We start from the raw sequence: 20016 nt of genomic DNA, 5'->3' as shown, positions 1-20016 counted from the left end.
GAGGCCATTGGAACCCTCATTAAAACATATATTCCATGTAATATAAGTGAAAACGCATATATTAGAAAACATTAAACCTCTGGAAACCCTTTATAAACCAGCAGCGCTTACTAGATTGGCTCCAGACTTCCTTGCTCAAAGCCCAGCTCTCCACAGGCCTCAAAATTCGGTGCAAAGGCTCTGGGGTTGCTAGGTGCTGTTTAGGCGCCATTTCCATGCTCTTTCGGGGGCCATTTTTGCCCCCTTTCGTGCCACTTCCGGGTTCGCGGTGATGTGCATCACTGTGGTCGCACGTGACTCGGGACATGTGTAAATGGGGAGTCTGCTGTATTGCGAGAGGGGCTTGTTTATCCATTGGCCGCCCTCCACCCTGATTTCACAGCATTGAAACACAATATCAAAAACGGTTTAAAACAGCTGACAACCATGAAAAGAGAAATAAGGTGGGTCTCAAACCAGACACCTCATGTCTTGGAAGCCAGGGTGGAGGAGAGGGGTGTCTTCGGCATCCTCCGGAAGCTGTGCAAGGAAGGTGCCAGGCATGTATCTTTTGGGAGGGAGCGCCACAGTTCAGGGGCCGCCATAGGGAAGACATTGTACCCTCTGGGCCTCTCCCACCTTCAGCCTCTGAGGAACCCCCAGGAGGACCCCACCTGCCGATCTCGGCATCATAGAATCATAGAGTTGGAAGAGACCACAAGGGCCATCCAGTCCAACCCCCTGCCAAGCAGGAAACCCCATCAAAGCATTCTTGACATATGCCTGTCAAGCCTCTGCTTAAAGACCTCCAAAGAAGGAGACTCCACCACACTCCTTGGCAGCAAATTCCACTGCCGAACAGCTCTTACTGTCAGGAAGTCCTTCCTAATGTTTAGGTGGAATCTTCTTTCTTGTAGTTTGAATCCATTGCTCCGTGTCCGCTTCTCTGGAGCAGCAGAAAACAACCTTTCTCCCTCCTCTATATAACATCCTTTTATACATTTGAACATGGCTATCATATCACCCCTTAACCTTCTCTTCTCCAGGCTAAACATACCCAGCTCCCTAAGCTGTTCCTCATAAGGCATCGTTTCCAGGCCTTTGACCATTTTGGTTGCCCTCCTCTGGACACGTTCCAGCTTGTCAGTATCCTTCTTGAACTGTGGTGCCCAGAACTGGACACAGTACTCCAGGTGAGGTCTGACCAGAGCAGAATACAGTGGTACTATTACTTCCCTTGATCTAGATGCTATACTCCTATTGATGCAGCCCAGAATTGCATTGGCTTTTTTAGCTGCTGCATCACACTGCTGACTCATGTCAAGTTTGTGGTCTACCAAGACTCCTAGACCCTTTTCACATGTACTGCTCTCAAGCCAGGTGTCTCCCATCCTGTATTTGTGCGTTTCATCCCCCCCCCCCCCGAAGTGTAGTACTTTACATTTCTCCCTGTTAAAATTCATCTTGTTTGCTTTGGCCCAGTTGTCTAATCTGTTAAGGTCATTTTGAAGTGTGATCCTGTCCTCTGGGGTATTAGGTGACCCCATGGACCAAGGCAGAATAGAGTGGTATTATTAATTCCCTTGATCTGGGCACTAGAATTCTGTTGATGCAGCCTAGAACAGCATGAGTTGTTGTTGTTTTTTTACTGCTGCATCACACTGTTGACTCATGTTAAGCTCGTGGTCCACCAAGACCCCGAGATCCTTTTCACATGTACTGCAGGTAAGTCAGATATCCCCCATCCTATATTTGTGCATCTGGTTCTTCCTGCCTAAGTACAGAACCAGACATTCATCCCTATTGCTATGAGTGCAGCAAGAGCCTGCCGTGGAAGGACTCGCAGCGTGTGGGGGCGGTGAGGTTCTGGCACCTCTTTTCTAGAGAAAAAGCGCTGCCTTTACTGTTACGGTGTACTAGATTATGAAGTCCTCAAGCCCCCCTTGTCTCTCCCAAGGATCCTCCCAAGACCATTCAATCCCAGAGACTCCAGATGAATGCTGCTCTCAGAGCGAGTTGGTGTTCTTGTCAGAATAGGATCACTTCTTCCCTGAAATTCCTCTCTGCCTCTTGACATTCACGGTTCCCTTTTGGGCTCCTGCTTAAAATATGCTTGTCAGGCAAGCATTTCCGGACACATAGATGTTGATGAGTTTTAATCTTGTACTGTTAACATTAACATTGCCGTCTGCTATCAGGGCGACCAAGTCTGTTTCAGTAGCACCAGACTAGGGAAGGTCAACCTAACCATGAAAAATGGTTCCCATAGCAATTTCCACGTACCAAAGCTCTCTCATTCAGGCCCGCGCTCCCTGTTAGAAAGGAAGGAGTCCGCTAATTCTCTTTTTGGACCACAGTACGCTCTGCTGCTTATGTCCTGCACCCAACTGGTGACTGGAACGTAATGGAGGACTCTCTGAACATCTGCAACCATCATCACACCTTTTGGAACTGGTTTCAGAATGACACTGTTGCGGAGGCCACAAGTCCTTTCAAAAATCTCAATGAAACAATGAAACAATACAACAATGAAAATCTGCGGAAAAACTGAGGAAGGAAGTTGAGCGGTTCCTCCAGGTCAGCAGCACTTCGTGGAAATCAGCCTCTTCCTCCTGAGTTTGAAGGGACCCCCCCCCCAAGTCTCATAAGAACGTAGAAAAGAAAATAAGAAACACCCTCCCCCTGGACTTGTCCAGTCCTCTTTTAAAGTCATGGGATCCTTTTCACATGTACTGCTCTCAAGCCAGGTGTCTCCCATCCTGTATTTGTGCCTTTCTTTCTTTTTTGCCCAAGTGTAGTACTTTACATTTCTCCTTGTTAAAATTCATCTTGTTTGCTTTGGCCCAGTTGTCTAATCTGTTCAGGTCATTCTGAAGTGTGATCCTGTCCTCTGGGGTATTAGCCACCCCTCCCAATTTGGTGTCGTCTGCAAACTTGCTCAGGATGCCCTCAAGCCCATCATCCAAGTCATTGATAAAGATGTTGAATAAGACTGGGCCCAAGACAGAACCCTGTGGCACCCCACTAGTCACTACTCTCCAGGAAGCATTTGGGGCATGAGTCGTATAGGGCTCTAAACACCAGCATGGGCACCTTGAGTTGGGCCCAGAAATGAACTGGCAACCAGCGTCGCTGTTTTCAAACGGGTTACGGGAGATCAAGATGGAACCCCAGCCAGTCATTTGGCTGCTGCCTTTGGGACCAAGTGTGGTTTCCAAGTCGTCTTCAAGGGCAGCCCCACATGGGGAGGGTTGCAACACTCCGATCTGAAGCCAAGCCACAGCATAGAGGACAGGATCCGCTGCTCCCTTGTATAAGAGGAAGAGGCGAAACAGGGCACCTGTTCTGTAGGCACCACCCCAGCCTATTACAGAGTGGCGAGAAGCAGACTTGGGTCAGTTTTCAGCCAGTGTGCTGTGGCACCCTGGGGTGCCTTGAATGATGATCGGGGTGCCACAGGCAACCCTGGCCTCTGTCCCTCTTCCCTTCCCGCCCTCTGATGCCCTCTCGCATCTCTGCCTCCCAAAGGCTTGCACAGCTGTTTGTTGTAGCAGCCCTGGCTACAAGCTCCCCAGGCAAATGGTGGTGCCAGGTGGTGCTGGGTGCCAGGAGCTGCGGCGGTCTTGGAGTAAGCAAGCAAGTGGGCGAGGGAGCCCTGCCAGCCAGTCCGCAAAGCCCTTGCTGTTGGGAATGGACAGACAAGTGGGAGGCTGGGCAGGCAGGCAGGTGCCTGTCTTGTGCTTGCTGTGTAGTGGCGAAGGGGAGCCTTTCCGCCATGTTGCTGCCCGGGCCAGGTAGATAATGTGGCCCTGTTTTTAACCCTTTTGCTACTTTTTTCATTTTAATGATTGTGAGTATGCTGACCGAGGCCTCCTTTAGATTTGGAGGCCCGCACCAAGTGGCCCATATGACACCCCCCCCCCTCATTCTATCTGTTGCTACGGGGCTATGGGGCTTCACTATTTGACCCCCCCCCTTTGGGATTTTTAAAGTAGTTCTCTACGTCCCAGGGCACATCATCACCCCTGATCCTTAATCTAAATATATAGAAATGTTCACGATGCATGCACAGGGGCCAATGTATGGAGATACAGGGGGGATGGGACAACAGAGGGCTCAGACAAAAGTAAATACTGGGAAATAGAACCCAGAACATAAGTTATTTCTCCAAGGGTGGGGGCCAAGGTATGGAGATATATGGGGGAGGGGCCAACACTCCCCAGGAACAACAGAGGGTTCAGACAAAAGTGCATGCTGGGAAATAGAACCTAGAAGCTAACAGTTCCTTTTCGAGGGTGGGGGCCAAGGTATGGAGATACAGGGGGGAGGGGCCAACACTCCCCAGGGACAACAGAGGGAAGGGTATCCTACGGAAACACAGGGATGAGCCAGGGAGGAGGGGCAGGATACGTCATGGATCGTGACAGGGTGGGGGTGGGGATCACAGGAAAGAACCACAGCAACGCGTGGCCGGGTCAGCTAGTAAATAAATAAACGCCATGATTCCCCATTGCAGGGGGTTGGGCTGGATGACCCTTGGGGTCCCTTAAATGCTTCTATGTATTATCATTTAGCTGTGACTCCTGCATTGCAAGGGGGCGGCCTAAACGACCCATGGGCGTCTCTTCCATGCCACGATGTTACGATCACCCCGCAAAGATCTGCCTCGGCCGACGCCTGCCTGCGTGTGATCAGATTTATTGGCACACGAGGTAAAATAAGACATGAAAAGAGGGAGAAAGGGGGGAGGGGAGAAACCACACCCATATCTCCATATTACATTTTATTATCAATAAAGAATATATATAAAAATAACAATCAGATTTATTGCTAGCCCAAGTCAGCTGTGTGCCAGAGCCAGGCAGGCTGCCTGCCTTCGACCTTTCTGGGGGTTTCCAGAAGGGGAGACCCTCACTATACAGCTCCTTTGCCCCCTTCCGTCACCCCACCACCTCCGTTTTCACGAAAGGAGCTCGGCTGTCGGGATGTGTTGCCCATGGGCCACCCGCTGCGTCAATGTGGCTGCTCTCGTGCAGTTCCAGGCTTCGCTGGCAGCGGAAGGCCTTGCTGCAGACGCGGCAGGAGTGACCCTCTGGCCGCTTGCCCGTGTGCGCCGCCTGGTGCCGGAGCAGCCAGGAGCTGCACGCGAAGCTCTTGGCGCAGTCCTGGCACTGGTGGAGCTTCTCCCGGGCGTGGGAACGCAGGTGCTTGAGGAAGCCGGCCTTCTGGGGGAAGCTCTTCCCGCAGCGCGTGCAGGAATAGGCCCTCTCTCCGCCGTGGGTGTTTTGGTGCACCGTCAGGTTCGTCATGCGAGTGAAGCGCTTGTGGCACTGGGCGCACTGGTAGGGCTTCTCCCCGGTGTGCGACCGCCGGTGCTCCACCAGGGTCGAGAGGCGGCCGAAGCGCTTCTCGCACTCGCCGCAGGCGTAGGGCTTCTCCCCGGTGTGTGTCCGCTGGTGCTCCACCAGGGTTGAGAGGCGGCCGAAGCGCTTCTCGCACTCGGCGCAGCCATAGGGCTTCTCCCCGGTGTGGGTGCGGTAGTGCGTGGTCAGCGTCGACTGGTGGACGAAGGCCTTCCCGCACTCGGGGCAGGAGAAAGCCCTCTCGCCCAGGTGGGAGCGGCGGTGCCGGGTGAAATTCTCCTTCCGGACGAAGGTGTGCCCGCAGTCAGAGCAGATGTAGGGCCGCTCGGGGGAACCCCGATGGAGGTGAAGTCCGTCCGGGGGGCCAGGATCCCTCTCTGGCGCCCCGGGGGAGACTTCTTCGGGGAAGCCCGGGGGTAACGCTTGACCCAGACCATAGCTGCCATTCACGTCCTGGTAGACGATCTCTTCCGATCTCTCTGCCAGAGTCCAGCGGGCCTCCAGCTCCTCAGGGGTCGCCCATTTTTGGTGCGTCAGCCAGCTGTCAACTGCATCAACGATTTTTTTTAAATTTTTTTATTTTAGTGAACAAATAAAGAGAATGAAGTGAGTGGGGGGAGGAAAAAGTGCTTGAGATTGTAAATGGTTCAATAAGCACTGCTATTATTGCAATCAATATACCACTATTAACAAGCCAGGGGACCCAGATGGCTCTGTGGTTTAACCCACAGAGCCTAGGGCTTGCTGATCAGAAGGTCGGCGGTTCGAATCCCTGTGACGGGGTGAGCTCCTGTTGCTCGGTCCCAACTCCTGCCAACCTAGCAGTTCAAAAGCATGTCAAAATGCAAGTAGATAAATAGGAACCGCTACAGCGGGAAGGTAAACGGCGTTTCCGTGTGCTGCTCTGGTTTGCCAGAAGCGGCTTTGTCATGCTGGCCACATGACCTGGAAGCTATACGCCGGCTCCCTCGGCCAATAATGCGAGATGAGCGCGCAACCCCAGAGTCGGTCACGACTGGACCTAATGGTCAGGGGTCCCTTTACCTTTACCTTTATACCATTATTAACAAGCCGTTGTAATTTTACAAAAATGCATTCCAAGTATCGTTATATTTATCCGTGTACAACCTGTGTCTAAATCCACAGCGCTCTGACCCAAAGCCTGTGGTCACCATCTGAGACCCTTCTTCATGTGTACTTCTCCACAAGAGGTCCAGAGGGTGGCAAAACAAGAACAAGGCCTTCTCTGCAGTGGCTCGCCGTTTGCAGAATTCTCTCCCTAGATAGATTCACCTGGCACCTTCATTATACATCTTTAGGTGCCAGGCAAAAACGTACCTATTTATCTACTTGCACTTTGACGTGCTTTCGAACTGCTAGGTGGGCAGGAGCTGGGACCGAGCAACGGGAGCTCACCCCGTCGCGGGGATTCGAACCGCCGACCTTCTGATCGGCAAGCCCTAGGCTCTGTGGTTTAGCCCACAGCGCCACCCGTGTCCCTTTGACTTTAGGCCTTGGCAAACAAAGCGACATTTTACTCCAGAGATGCCAGCGCAGCCTGATCCCTGGCGCTTTACTTCACTGAAAAACTGCCTTGCAAAAACTGGAAGAGGAAATCAGTATTTTTCCACCTATGAATGCATCCCCTGCTGGTCAAGGGATTAAGGCCTCTTTGAGAGGGCAGAAGGATCTCTTACTTACTACTCCACTGGACTAGAGAGATTAGACATCTCCGCCACAGAGAGACAGGCCACCATCCCCCCCAAACACGCCCCCCCCCAAAGCTCCCCCAATATATCCTCTGAAAGCATTTAAGAGCCTTTTTCATTTTCAGAGCCTCTTGGGATGTTAATGCCAGGCCCATTGGTCTCCAGAACAAAAGGCTTAACAGCTACCCATTTCTGGCTTTCACAGATTTTAAGAAAGGGCCATTGATCACTCACCTGGGGTTATTTTGTTTCCCAGACTCTCCTCCTCCTCCTCCTCCTGCGCCAAGGGCTGCTGCTCTTCTTTTACCTGCGAGGAGGAGGCAGCTTCGGAGATGGACTCAGGAGAGAATGCAGAGGAGATAGGAGAAGATGGGATTTCTTCCTTCCCTGAGAAAGATCCATGAATTGTCATTATTATTTATCACATTTCTATAGGGCCCTTCATCTGTAGACATCTCTGGGTATTTTTCACAAGAAAAAATACAATGTGAAAACTGAAAATATGTAATAAAAACAAGAACCAAAAAACCCTCCAATAATACAAACCAATAATCACACACACCCCCCCAAAGTGCTCTCATTGGAAGTGTGTTGCAGTGGTTAGAGTGTCGGACTGGGACCTGGGAAAGACCTGGGTTCGAATCCCCACCGGGCCATGGAGCTCACTAGGTGTGGCCTTGGTGAAACAGCCACTTCTCTCAGCCTTGCCTACCTCACAGAGTTGTTGTGAGGGGGCAATGGGTGGAATTATCTTTCCCAAGCTTGAGCTGCATGGAAAAAAGTGGGCCAGGAATAAAAGTATTTATTTAAAAAGTGGGAAGAGACCAGGTTGGCAAAGGCTGGCCTAGTCCCAAAGGCGACCATGGAATTGTATCACAGAACCGTAGAGGTGAAAGGGACTCTTAGAGTCATCTAGTCCAACCCCGCCCCCCCCCCAAACGCCAAGGAGCGGCTTGGAACAGCCACCTGGAACAAACGTTGGAGCCCCACTTCTCTGATGCTTCCGCTGCTTCTGCAGGGGGTTCTCAGCCACGCTGGCATCCACGAGGTTCTCCCTGGATTCTGCGTCCTGCTGTTCGCCGGGACCCAGGCCCTCCCCTCGTTCAATCCGGGACAGAATATCTGGTTTGGAGATTGCGTAATCTGTCAGGGTTGGGGGGGGGGGAGGGATGAAAAAAGAGACAAGGAACAGGACATACTTAGTTTACAGCAGGGGTCCCCAAACTAAGGCCCAATCGCCTTCTAAATCCGGCCCGCGGATGGTTCGGGAATCAGCGTGTTTTTACATGAGTAGACTGTGTCCTTTTATTTAAAATGCATCTCTGGGTTATTTGTGGGGCCTGCCTGGTGTTTTTGCATGGGTAGAATGTGTCCTTTTATTTATTTATTTATTTATCTCTGGGTTATTTGTGGGGCATAGGAATTTGTTCAATTTTTTTCCAAAATATAGTCCGGCCCCCCACAAGGTCTGAGGGACAGTGGACTGGCTCACGGCTGAAAAAGTTTGCTGATCCCTGGTTTACAGAGTGGGGTGGAAGGGTTGTTTTTAGGGGAATAGTTACTCATTTGTTTTGTAAATTTTATACAGGCCTGATTGCAAAAACAAAAAACCCCACCCCTTAATGCGGTTTGCAAAAAGATAAAACCATAAAACCAAGAAACGGTACTTTAAAGGACTGGAACAGCATTGGAATGACCTCCACTTTCTAAGCATCGCTTATGTCTCAGCAATGATGTTTTTACCAGATGCTGAAAAAGACTACAGTGCAAGCGCTCCGTCTGGCATCAATTGGCAGGGAGTTCCAAAGTGTAGGGGCTGCCACACTGAGCGATCAATTTCTTACCAATGCAGAACATGGGGATTTTGTGGCGCAGAAGAGGCGGGACTGAGGACAGCCCCAAAGTGAAGGAGATTTCGGAGGCAGGCCAGGGTGAACGCAGGGCCCAGAAGCCTCCCTCCCCCCTTCCAGGCTCTTACCGAGAGAGATCAAGCATTCGCAGTTCCCCTTCAGGACGTTCTTGTAGAGTTCCTTTTGCCAGCCCTCCATCTTCTCTCGCTCCTCCTGGGAAAAGGCGGCGCTGCCATCAAAGGCCACCGGCACCTGCAAGGTGTCAGCCACAAAGGTTAATGCCCCAGAGCAGCCTGGTAAACGAATGATCATAGGAGGGTAGCAGGGGAAGGGGAACCCAAGGGTCATCTAGCTCAACCCCCTGCGGTGCAGGAATCACGGCTACAGAATCCCTGCTAATTCTGTTAATTGAGAGACAGAATTTCCTGTTAATTGTGCTGCTTGGGGTGCATACTTTATATTTGACTTCCTTCCATAATGTTTTCTTCTGGATTGTTTTATTTGATGTTTTAATGAAGGTTGTAAACAGCTTTGAGGTTTTCTTCTTAAAAATACAAATTGGTATAGAAATGAAATTAACAACAACAACAAGTGCCTCCTGCAGGAGCGAGTTCCATAGATTAACTATGTGTCATGCAAAGAAGTCGGTTAGACCATGGTGCTGATAAGGCCGAGGTTGCAGGTTCAATGCCTGCCTGGGACGGTTGCATATTCCTGCCACTGCAGGGGGTTGGACTAGATGACCCTCGGGGGTCCCTTCCAACTCTACAATTCTACGATTCTATCTGCTCGGAGTCTTCCGACATTCAGGATGCCCAACCCACAACCGCAATGCTGTTAGCGGTGGCCAAACTCTGGTCTCACCTGCCAGGTGGTCAAGCTGGTAGAATGTCAAGGAGTGGTCAGAGGGAGGAGAGGGAGAAGGCTGGGGGGAGGAGGTGTCGGAAGCAGAAGAGGTGACAGGGTTTGGTGAGCAGGGAGAGTCTGTGGCAGAAAGAAGTCCGGAATCAGAAGCCGAAGCAGGAGAGGAGGGAGGCCAAGAGGCAGAGATGGGTCTGGCTGGGGAAGAGTCACGGGTGTCTTCTCTTCCTGCTGCGATAAGCTCCCCTCCCTGTTTGTCTCCCAGAACTAAGAGAGGCATGAAAAGGGAGGAGGAGAGGTTGACTGCATGCAGGCATAGTCTCTGATTGCTTGGGGGAAAACCCTGGAGAGGAGGAGACTTAGGCAGCTGTGGGGAGGTGGGGACCTTCAGTCTCTGCAATTGCTTTGTGGAAGCAAGACCTGCCGGAGATGAGTTGCTGTGCTCATTAGGCCTGACACTCCTGTGCAGATCCTGCTTTTGCTAACAAAGAGTTAACTCCAACTTGCACAGTGTGATTTACTGCTGGCTGGCTCCTGCCAGCAACTAACCCAAGGCCAGAGAACCAGGGGAGCTTGCGTCTCCTCCCAGATCCAGCTTTCCTTACATCAACCCATCCACAAAAAGCTCCCCTAGCAATCTTGCTCCTGTTCTTGTCAGGCAGGGCCCACCTACCTTGGGGGCGTCTCCCTTGACCCCAGGCGGAAGCCTCAGGATCCAGAAATTGCGGTTCTTGAGCAGGTTCTCCAGGTTCTCCAGCCTCCTCTGGAGCAGGCCGTACTCCTGGATCAGTGTCCCCAGCACCGTCCACTTCCCCTCCAGCTGGTTCCCAATCTCCAGCTCTGTCTTCTCGCACTCAAAGATCTTCTTCTCCGCCGTCCCAGCCCTGCCTTCCAGGCTCAGCAGCCGAGATGTCAAAGCGTCGACTTTGCTCTCCATCGCCTGGACGGCGGCCACCAGAGTCCACATGGACACCTCTGTCACCTGCCCCGCCGGCCACTCGTGGACGGCAGGGGACTGCAGGGAAGATTGTGCGCCCCACGATTCAGCGTCCCGTTCCGGAGCCTGCTGGCAAGGAGACAAGTTTTATGTTGTTGTTGTTTTTTACAAAAAGGAACTAAACTTTTTATTTTTGCCGTTTCTGAAAACACTCCAAACATGTGGAGGGCGCCAGGTTGGGGAAGAAGACTGGCCTGCAATGTGTATCTGAAGCACCACACTGGGTTCCTTGGAGAAAAAGTAGGATATGGAATCGCTGTGGTTGGGATGGGGCCGTGATAGCACAATGCCCTGCAATGCAGGAATGTTTTAATAGTAATAAAATATCCCGTAACTTACCCGTTACTCAGCACAGAGAAGGCAGAGGAAGCAGCCCGTTAAAGGAATAACCTACTCCAGATTTAAACACCCTGTTCACAAAGCACAGGCTGCCATTATATAAATCTATGCTGTGGCCGCATTTGGAGCTATTTGTACAGTCCCGATCGCCTCACTTCAAAAAGGATATTGCAGAGTTGGAAAAAGGTTCAGGAAAGGGCCAGTGAAATGATCAAGGGGTTGGAGCGACTCCCCAATGAGGAAAGGTTGCAGCCTTGGGGGGGGGGCTTTTTACTTTAGAGAAAAGGCAAGGAAGAGGCAAAATGATAGAAGTTTATAGAATTATGCCTGGCCGCCCCCAAACTCACACTACCTATAACAGTAGTGTCTCAAAAAAAATTATAATAATTTTTATTCAATTTTTCAAATAAACAAACAAAACAACAGTTTTTTGTACAATTCATCTTAAATTCACCCATCTCATTTTGCTCTGCCGAGCTGTGACTTCCCTCCCTCCCTACACACGGTTTTCTTATTTACTCCTATCTTGCAGATCTTTATTGCCCTTACTTTAGGCAATTCGTAGGATTTATTTCAATCCTGCAAGTGTCTTTAAACTTCTACAGTTCTTCTCCATATAGTCTACAAATTTACTCCAGTCTTTTCGGAACTTTGTCTCTCCCTGGTTTCGGATCTTGCAAGTCAGTCTTGCTAAGTCTGCATAGTCAATCATTTTCATCTGCCACTCGTCAATCGTTGGTAATTCCTGAGTTTTCCATTTTTGGGGCCAACAATGTCCTGGCCGCGGTTGTCGCATACATAAACAATACTTGATCTTCTTTCAGAATCTCCCCTCCCATAATTCCTAACAAAAATGCCTCTGGTTTTTTGGGAAAGGTATATTTAAAAAACCAGTAGTGTCTCACATTGACTGCAGCTGACCTATAAAAAGGACTCTGTGAACTGAAAGCAGAGGCACTATATGTACTTTTGTAATCCAAAAATCATTCAATAAAAGCAATTTTTTAAAAATCAAATTGTGGATGGAATGGAGATAGTGGACAGAGAAAAGCTTTTGTCCCTCTTTCTCGTTACACCAGAACTCAGGGGCATCCAAAGTTGGGAGATTCGGGACAGATAAAACAAAGTCCTTCTTGACGCAGCCCAGAGTTAAACTATGGAACTCCCTTCCACAAGAGGCAGCGATGGCTGCCAAGTGAGAGGGCTGGGAAAAGAGGGCTGGGAAAATTCATGGAAAGGAGGCAATGAGCTTCCTCCTGTGCTTGGATCCTCCTTACTGGTTTAACACTGTTCAACCATTGGGAGAAGAGGATGCTGAAAACACATGAAATACCGACGGTGGAAGAGTGGCAGATGAAAATGATGGAATATATGGAATTAGCTGATCTGACCGGGAGGCTTCGTGACCAGGGAGAAAAATCGGTAGAAGAAGATTGGAAGAATTTTAAAGTTAATCTGAAGAAGAATAGTATTGTAATTAAATAGTAAGAAATGGATTTTGAGGTATATACAATGCTGTAGTTTAAGATCTGGCTTGGTGGTGAAGGAAAATAAGAAATATGATACCGGTAGATAATGGTTTTGTTTGGAATGAAGAATAAGTACAATTTATATAAGGATAAAAGGATTATGAAGTAGAAATTGCTAAAGTGGATTAGCAGTGAATCGCAGTAAGGAGGATCCGAGGAAGTCGCAGTACAATGAGTAGATAAGAGGTTAAGAATATGAAATTTTGTATGTTTTGTTTTGTTGTTGTTGTTTTGGTTGTTGTTATTTGTAGTGTTTTGTTTTTATTAGATGTTTTCATTAAAAAAAAATGGGGGGGGAGAGAAGATGATGCTGGACTAGCTGGGCCACTGGCCTCATCCAGCCAGGCTCTGCTTATCCTCTTGTACTAACAATAATAAAAACAATAATACTGTAGTCAGGTTTTTTTTCCTGGGGGTTCTCATGGGCACGCAGTACTGGCACCTCCCCGCAAATGTTAAAAGTGTGGCACTTACTGTAACAACTTCATGGTGAGTACCGAAACCATTTCCCCCTTAGAATAAAGCACTAATAATAATAATAATAATAATAATAATAATAATAATAATAATAATAATCTCTGCCCTCTCCTTGCCCCTTAACAGATCTCTGCTCCCCCCCCTTGCCCCTTTCCAAAAGAATCTACCAAAGCTGCCTGCAAATGCCACAACCAGGGCACGGGGAGGGCAGAGGCAGAGGGAGGGTCCCATTAAAAGAAGAAGCTGATCCCGGATTTAAGCCCCCCCGTTCACACAGCACAGGTTGCAAGCCCGCATCTCCATCCACAGAATCCCGCCATCCCGCCTGCTAACAACCAACGCCGCCGTTCCCTTTCCCTTTTGCAGCGGGAAGGAGGGGAGCGAAGCGAGGTAAAAGCGAGGTAAGTACCCCGGAGGGAGGGGGGAAGCTCGTCCGGATCAGCCGGGCGCAAAGTGCATCCTCTTCCCACGCAAAAAGAGCAGCATCCCGGAAGCCCAGAGGACGCGAGGAGGAGGAGGAGCCGGAGAGATGCAACGGCGCACGGGCTTGGGGACCGCGCTGCTGCTGCTTACCTGCGCGGGCGCCCACTCGGCCATGGCGCCTCCGAGGGTCCCTGCGAGGAATCCGTCCGGAGCTGATGCGGAGGGCCGGCGCTGGGAGCAGCAGCTCAGAGCATGTCGGGAGCAGCTTTGCAAACCGGGGAGGCGGGGTGCAAAGGGAGGGGGAGCCGGCGCCACTCCGGAGCTGCACCGCCGCCTGCGGGCCTTGGAGAGCATCGCTGCAAAAAGCGCCGCGCAAAAAGAAGCAAACGCAAAGGGAGCTTCGCTCGCTTCTTGCACCCGCGGAGGGGAGGAGCGGATCCTGCCCCTCGGAGGTTTTTGCCTAGGCTAGGGCAACCTCCAAAGAATGCACGCCCAGCAGCGCTCCGTGGGAAAGCTGTTCCGCTTGCCAAACGCGCGCGCGCGCGCCAGGGGTTCTCCTGCGCGCCTCTGAAGATGTGCAGAGTTCATAGTATGGTAGAGCTGGAAGGGTCCCCGAGGGTCGTCTACTTCAACCCCCTGCAATGCAGGAATCTCAACCAGATCATACATGACAGGCGGCCCTCCAACCTTTAAAGAATTGTAGAATTGTAGAGTTGCAAGGGATACCCAAGAGTCATCTAGTCCACCCCCTGCAATACGACAAATCTTTTTGCCCAACGTGGGGCTCAAACCCACGACCATGAGCATAGGAGCCAACTCCTAGGAGCCAAGGTCCTTTCAGCCCCCTGCCCCCATAAAATATTTGAGGGGCCCAGGCACCCACAATGTTATTTTGCGCTTTTGTTTTTGAGGCTTTTTCAGTTACAGCATTTTGTTTTTGTGACTGTGTAGAACCCAGTTCTGCTACTGATTGATTGATTGTGTGACTGTGGAAAAGGATAAAAGCCCCCCCCCCCAATCCAAACAATGACTATCATTAGTGCAGGTAAGAAAAAATAATCATTTTAATTTTTATCATCCACAATACTCTTATTTATTTTACTAGTATCATGAAGCCCGTTAAAATAACGGGTGCTAGAGCAGACCTGTTGCTCTAGCAACTTCGGGGACATGCGCAGAGCTGATGAAGCAGCGGGTCTGCGCAACAAGTCCCAACGGATAGAACTGACCTGATGGGGTGGGAGTTAGGAGAAGGTCTCTCTTTCTTTCATCCTCCACCGAGGCCAGCAAGCAGCCCTACGAATTCCCTTCCCAGACCTCCTACCTCATCCCGGCTCAAGCGCCGCAGCGGCCTGCCCGCCTCATTCTCCCTCCCTCCGGTGTCGCCACCGCGCCCTGAGGAGGCCGGGCCCACCTCTCCCGTCAGGGCCTACAAAGAAGCAGCAGCAGCAGCAGCACCCGGCTAAGGGGAACGGGCGGTCCTCGTGCCCGCCTCGCCACCTCAGCCTGGCTCGCCTCCCTGCCGGGCCGAGCGGACACCAAGCTCCCCTCTCCGAAGTGTCTCTGCGCTCCAAGTCCCAACGGCTATCCGTGGGGCACATGCGCAGTAGCGCAATCCCACGGACACACGGACTGGACGCAGAGACACTTGGATATTATTATATAGGATAGTACAGTACATTGTTGTACTGGCGTGCTCTGGTCCATGGGGCCACGAAGAGTCGGACACGACTAAACGACTAAACAACAAAACAACAACAACAACAACAACAACAGTACATTGTTTATTGCTTTCATTTTTTGCTTCATAGTAAAATTCATGTTAAATTGCTGTTATATGCAGAATTCATCATGCGAAAGGCTGGACTAGATGAATCCCAAACCGGAATTAAGATTGCCGGAAGAAATATCAACAACCTCAGGTATGCAGATGACACAACCTTGATGGCAGAAAGTGAGGAGGAATTAAAGAACCTTTTAATGAGGGTGAAAGAGGAGAGCGCAAAATATGGTCTGAAGCTCAACATCAAAAAAACCAAGATCATGGCCACTGGTCCCATCACCTCCTGGCAAATAGAAGGGGAAGAAATGGAGGCAGTGAGAGATTTTACTTTCTTGGGCTCCTTGATCACTGCAGATGGTGACAGCAGTCACGAAATTAAAAGACGCCTGCTTCTTGGGAGAAAAGCAATGACAAACCTAGACAGCATCTTAAAAAGCAGAGACACCACCTTGCCTACAAAGGTCCGTATAGTTAAAGCTATGGTTTTCCCAGTAGTGATGTATGGAAGTGAGAGCTGGACCATAAAGAAGGCTGATCGCCAAAGAATTGATGCTTTTGAATTATGGTGCTGGAGGAGACTCTTGAGAGTCCCATGGACTGCAAGAAGATCAAACCTATCCATTCTGAAGGAAATCAGCCCTGAGTGCTCACTGGAAGGACAGATCGTGAAGCTGAGGCTCCAATACTTTGGCCACCTCATGAGAAGAGAAGATTCCCTGGAAAAGACCCTGATGTTGGGAAAGATGGAGGGCACAAGGAGAAGGGGACGACAGAGGACGAGATGGTTGGACAGTGTTCTCGAAGCTTCGAACATGAGTTTGACCAAACTGCGGGAGGCAGTGGAAGACAGGAGTGCCTGGCGTGCTCTGGTCCATGGGGTCACGAAGAGTCGGACACGACTAAATGACTAAACAACAACAGGGGTTGTATGGAACGGATTAATCCGTTTTGCATTACTTTCTATGGAAAAGGGAAAGCGTGTCTAGGTTTTGGAACGCTTTGGTTTTGGAACGGACTTCCAGAACGGATTAAGTTAGAGAACCAAGGGGCCACTGTACTCTGCACTGCTTGAATAAATTATTGTATCATTCCTGAATCCCCAACATTCCAGTTCATTGGATGACCAGGAGTTCTAGTTATTGAGGTGGGGAATGGGACTTTTCAGTACCCACTTTCTCCATGCCAGCCATCATTTTATAAACTATAAATTTCTATCATGTTGTCTCTTTCTCATCTTTTCCCCCGAACTAAAAAGTCCCAAGTCTTGCATTATTTCCTCATAAGGGTTGCTCAAGGCAAAAATGTGGGTTTCTTCTTTCCTTCAATACCAATACAGGCTTTCCAAGTTATACAGAACTATTTTCTGCCTAGAAGCGGCTGGGTGTGCGGAAAGGAGGAGAGTCCTTTAAAACATTAAAACTTCACTGCAAACATTGCTTGGGCCAAGAAAGAGATCAGCACACAGCAGGATCAGCACAACTGGCTGGTTTTAATCCAATACAGAGACACTTTTATTGTCCAGAGCAAATCTGTACAGTTTCTTCCATCTGAAGGAAAATGGCAGAAGTAAAAAAAATAAATGCCCAGTGTTTTTGAAGGGTCATTTCATGCCTGAACTCTCTGAGATCTCATTTTATTCTTCGTTCTTATACTTGGCTGTTAATTTATTCGTGTTATTTCATAGAATCATAGAGTTGGAAGAGACCACAAGGGCCATCCAGTCCAACCCCCTGCCGAGCAGGAAACACCATCAAAGCATTCTTGACATATGCCTGTCAAGCCTCTGCTTAAAGCAGGATATCAAATCCAAACGCGTCCTCTTCTCTTGCTAACAATGCTATTTTAAATGTGCATTTTATATTTGACTTCCTTTCGTAATGTTTTCCTTTGAAATGTCTTAAGGTATTTTTTGGTTAATTTTGCTGCGTCAAATGTGCATTTGGTAGCTGACCGCCTTTGTAATACTTTTATTTTGAAATCTTTCAGATAATATTTTAGTTTAGAAGTATGCTTTATATTTGGCTTTCTTCTGTAGTGTTTTCTTCTGGATTTTTTTATTTGAGGTTTTAATGTGTTTTGTTCTTAAAAATACAAAGCGGTATAGAAATGAAATAAATACCAACAAGCAGGGACAAACAGAACCCTTTATTATTGTATTCATTCATTTTTATACAAAAACGTCTCAAAGTTAACCTCAAAGAAAGGTTGTTTTCTGCTGCTCCAGAGAAGCGGACACGGAGCAGTGGATTCAAAATACAAGAAAGAAGATTCCACCTAAACATTAGGAAGAACTTCCTGACAGTAAGAGCTGTTCAACAGTGGAATTTGCTACCAAGGAGTGTGGTGGAGTCTCCTTCTTTGGAGGTCTTTAAGCAGAGGCTTGACAGGCATATGTCAAGAATGCTTTGATGGTGTTTCCTGCTTGGCAGGGGGTTGGACTGGATGGCCCTTGTGGTCTCTTCCAACTCTACGATTCTATAAGTCTGGGCCGAATTCCTTCTGAGACAAACCAGGTTGAATCCTTAGGGAAACCCGGCATTTGTTTATGGCTGCAGCTCAACGCAAAGGACCACCCAGGGGACACCCGCCCACTCCCACCGCCATGGGTTCTGTCTTTCCCATTCCCCACAATGACCAGCATCAGCTCCTGTCCTCCCACCTGAAGCCTGTCTGTCTCAGGAGGCAGGAGAACATCATCCTCATCGCCATGTCCCAAAAAGATCCTGTGTTATTTTTTTAAATGGAGAACGCTTTCGACACGGGCAGAACTGAGAGCAAAGGAGCTTACAAGTGTCGCTTGAAGTTCAGATGCCACCCTTACACCTCTGGCCGGTGGTAGCCAGCAAAGAATGGACTAAAAGTCCCATGAAGCCCAGCCAACATGGCTGGTGGTCAAGGAGGGGCAATGAACCGGGGACCTTCTGCATGCAAAGTAGGAAATGTAATATATTTTCTGAAGAGCCTCTGGGAGAATAAAGGTTAACGGCAAGGAAAGACCCACCGCCTCGCCAAAGCCTGGGAGGAAACTAGGCATGGCTGATCTCTATCTAACTAATAGGCTCAGGACGGCAATAGCTCAAGGACTGCCTCTTTCCATATGAACTGACCCGGCCCCTGAGATCATCTTCTGAGGCCCTCCTTCATGTGCCTCCTCCTCAAGAGGTCCGGAGGGTGGCAACACGAGAACAGGCCTTCTCTGCAGTGGCTCCCCGTCTGTAGAATGCTCTCCCCAGGGAAGTTCACCTGGCACCTTCATTACCAGGGGTCAGCAAACTTTTTCAGCAGGGGGCCGGTCCACTGTCCCTCAGACCTTGTGGGGGGCCAGACTATATTTTGGAAAAAAAAGAATGCATTCCTATGCCCCACAAATAACCCAGAGATGCATTTTAAATAAAAGGACACATTCTACTCATGTAAAAACACAAGGCAGGCCCCACAAATAACCCAGAGATGCATTTTAAATAAAAGAACACATTCTACTCATATAAAAACATGCTTATTCCCGGACCATCCGCGGGTCGGATTGAGAAGGTGACTGGGCCGCATCCGGCCCCCGGGCCTTAGTTTGGGGACCCTGTTATACACCTTTAAGTGCCAGACTAAAACATTCCTTTTTAGCCAGGCCCTTGGTTGATTTGATTGACATCCTATGCCCTTTTAAAATGTGGGGGGAGGGATTATTGGGTTGTCGTTTTTATTTCGATTATGGATTTTGTGGTTTTATATTTTGATTTTATTCTGTAAACTCCCCTGAGACCTGCGGGTATATAATATATAAATTTAATAAAATAAAATACAAATCTTGATCAGGCCGTGCCCAATTTCATGCTCCTTGTAGCTCCTGAAAGGACGGTGCTGGGAATGACCTCACTGCATGAGCAAAAACCTTTCCATGAAAAGATGTCTAGTAAAACGATCTCTGGAACGCAGCTCTTTAAGCTGAAGCTGCCCTTTTGTCAGGTAGCCAGCATGGCCTCCAGGTGTTTCGGACTACAATTCCCATCAGCCAATGCCAGGGGCTGATGGGAGTTGTAGTCCCAAAAAATAAAGAAATCTGGAGGGCGCTGGGCTGCTCAGAACGGAACAGAGCACGCTACCGCCCCCATCTCCCACACTTCTGTTGCTGCCGTGATACAACCCTTTTGCAGGCTCCGAAATAGAGAAAAGGCCAGGCTTCCCTGCTTCTGAAACTTCCTGCAAATTTTTCCTCCATGCAAAAGTGTGAGCATGGGTGTGTTCGCTCCTGTTGCCTCGCCCTGCAACCCTTGTGCTTGTTGTGTTCTAGCACGGCACCCTGGTGACCTGTGTTCCAGAGTCCCCCCAAAATAGACACTGAGGCCGCAAGTTTCTGGAGTGCAACTGCCACAGCATTTGCTGTACACCTGAAGGAGCGTCTCCACCCCCACCGTTCAGTTCGGACACTGAGATCCAGCGCCGAGGGCCTTCTGGCTGTTCCCTCATTGCGAGAAGTGAGGTTACAGGGAACCAGACAGAGGGCCTTCTCGGTGGTGGTGCCCTCCCTGTGGAACACCCTCCCAGTAGATGTCAAGGCAATAAGCAATTATCTTTCTTTTAAAAGACATCTGAAGGCAGCCCTGTTTAGGGAAGCTTTTAATATTTAGTGCTGTATTGTTTTAATATTTGATTGGGAGCCGCCCAGCCTGGGTAGACTCAGCCAGATGGGCGGGGTATAAATAATAGTAACA

At 49.4% G+C, this 20016-nt stretch overlaps 1 protein-coding gene across 2 annotated transcripts; it reads right to left on the bottom strand.

The window, feature by feature from the left end:
• Window positions 1-4749: 4749 nt before the first annotated feature.
• LOC118092206 (uncharacterized) lies at window positions 4750-13902 on the bottom strand. Of its 2 annotated transcripts, none has more exons than XM_088653957.1 (6): window positions 13678-13902; window positions 10436-10828; window positions 9030-9153; window positions 8018-8194; window positions 7286-7438; window positions 4750-5890 (listed from the first exon to the last, which is right to left on the bottom strand). In XM_088653957.1, exons 1-6 carry the CDS (start codon window positions 13879-13881, stop codon window positions 4920-4922), a joined length of 2022 nt encoding a protein of 673 aa, XP_088510083.1. In that variant the 5' UTR covers window positions 13882-13902; the 3' UTR covers window positions 4750-4919. The 2 variants fall into 2 exon arrangements, with proteins under 2 accessions (XP_088510083.1, XP_034985923.2); XM_035130032.3 differs by having other exon boundaries at window positions 10436-10825.
• Between the last annotated feature and the right edge of the window lie 6114 nt (window positions 13903-20016).

This window comes from Zootoca vivipara, chromosome 11, assembly GCF_965207765.1.
Source record: "Zootoca vivipara chromosome 11, rZooViv2.hap1.1, whole genome shotgun sequence".
NCBI lineage: Eukaryota > Metazoa > Chordata > Lepidosauria > Squamata > Lacertidae > Zootoca > Zootoca vivipara.
The sequence above is the reverse complement of the archived record's forward strand: the minus strand, read 5'-3'. Positions and strand labels throughout refer to the sequence as shown.

What these genes read in the sequence shown, in the direction of transcription:
- LOC118092206 (XM_088653957.1), bottom strand. Translation starts at nt 13,881, where the DNA reads ATGCTCTCCAAGGCCCGCAGGCGGCGGTGCAGCTCCGGAGTGGCGCCG. An exon ending in TCAAGGGAGACGCCCCCAAG is followed by an intron (nt 9,154 to 10,435) that starts GTAGGTGGGCCC and finishes GACACCTTGCAG; the next exon opens with GTGCCGGTGGCCTTTGATGG. An exon ending in GGGAAACAAAATAACCCCAG is followed by an intron (nt 5,891 to 7,285) that starts GTGAGTGATCAA and finishes TCGTTGATGCAG; the next exon opens with TTGACAGCTGGCTGACGCAC.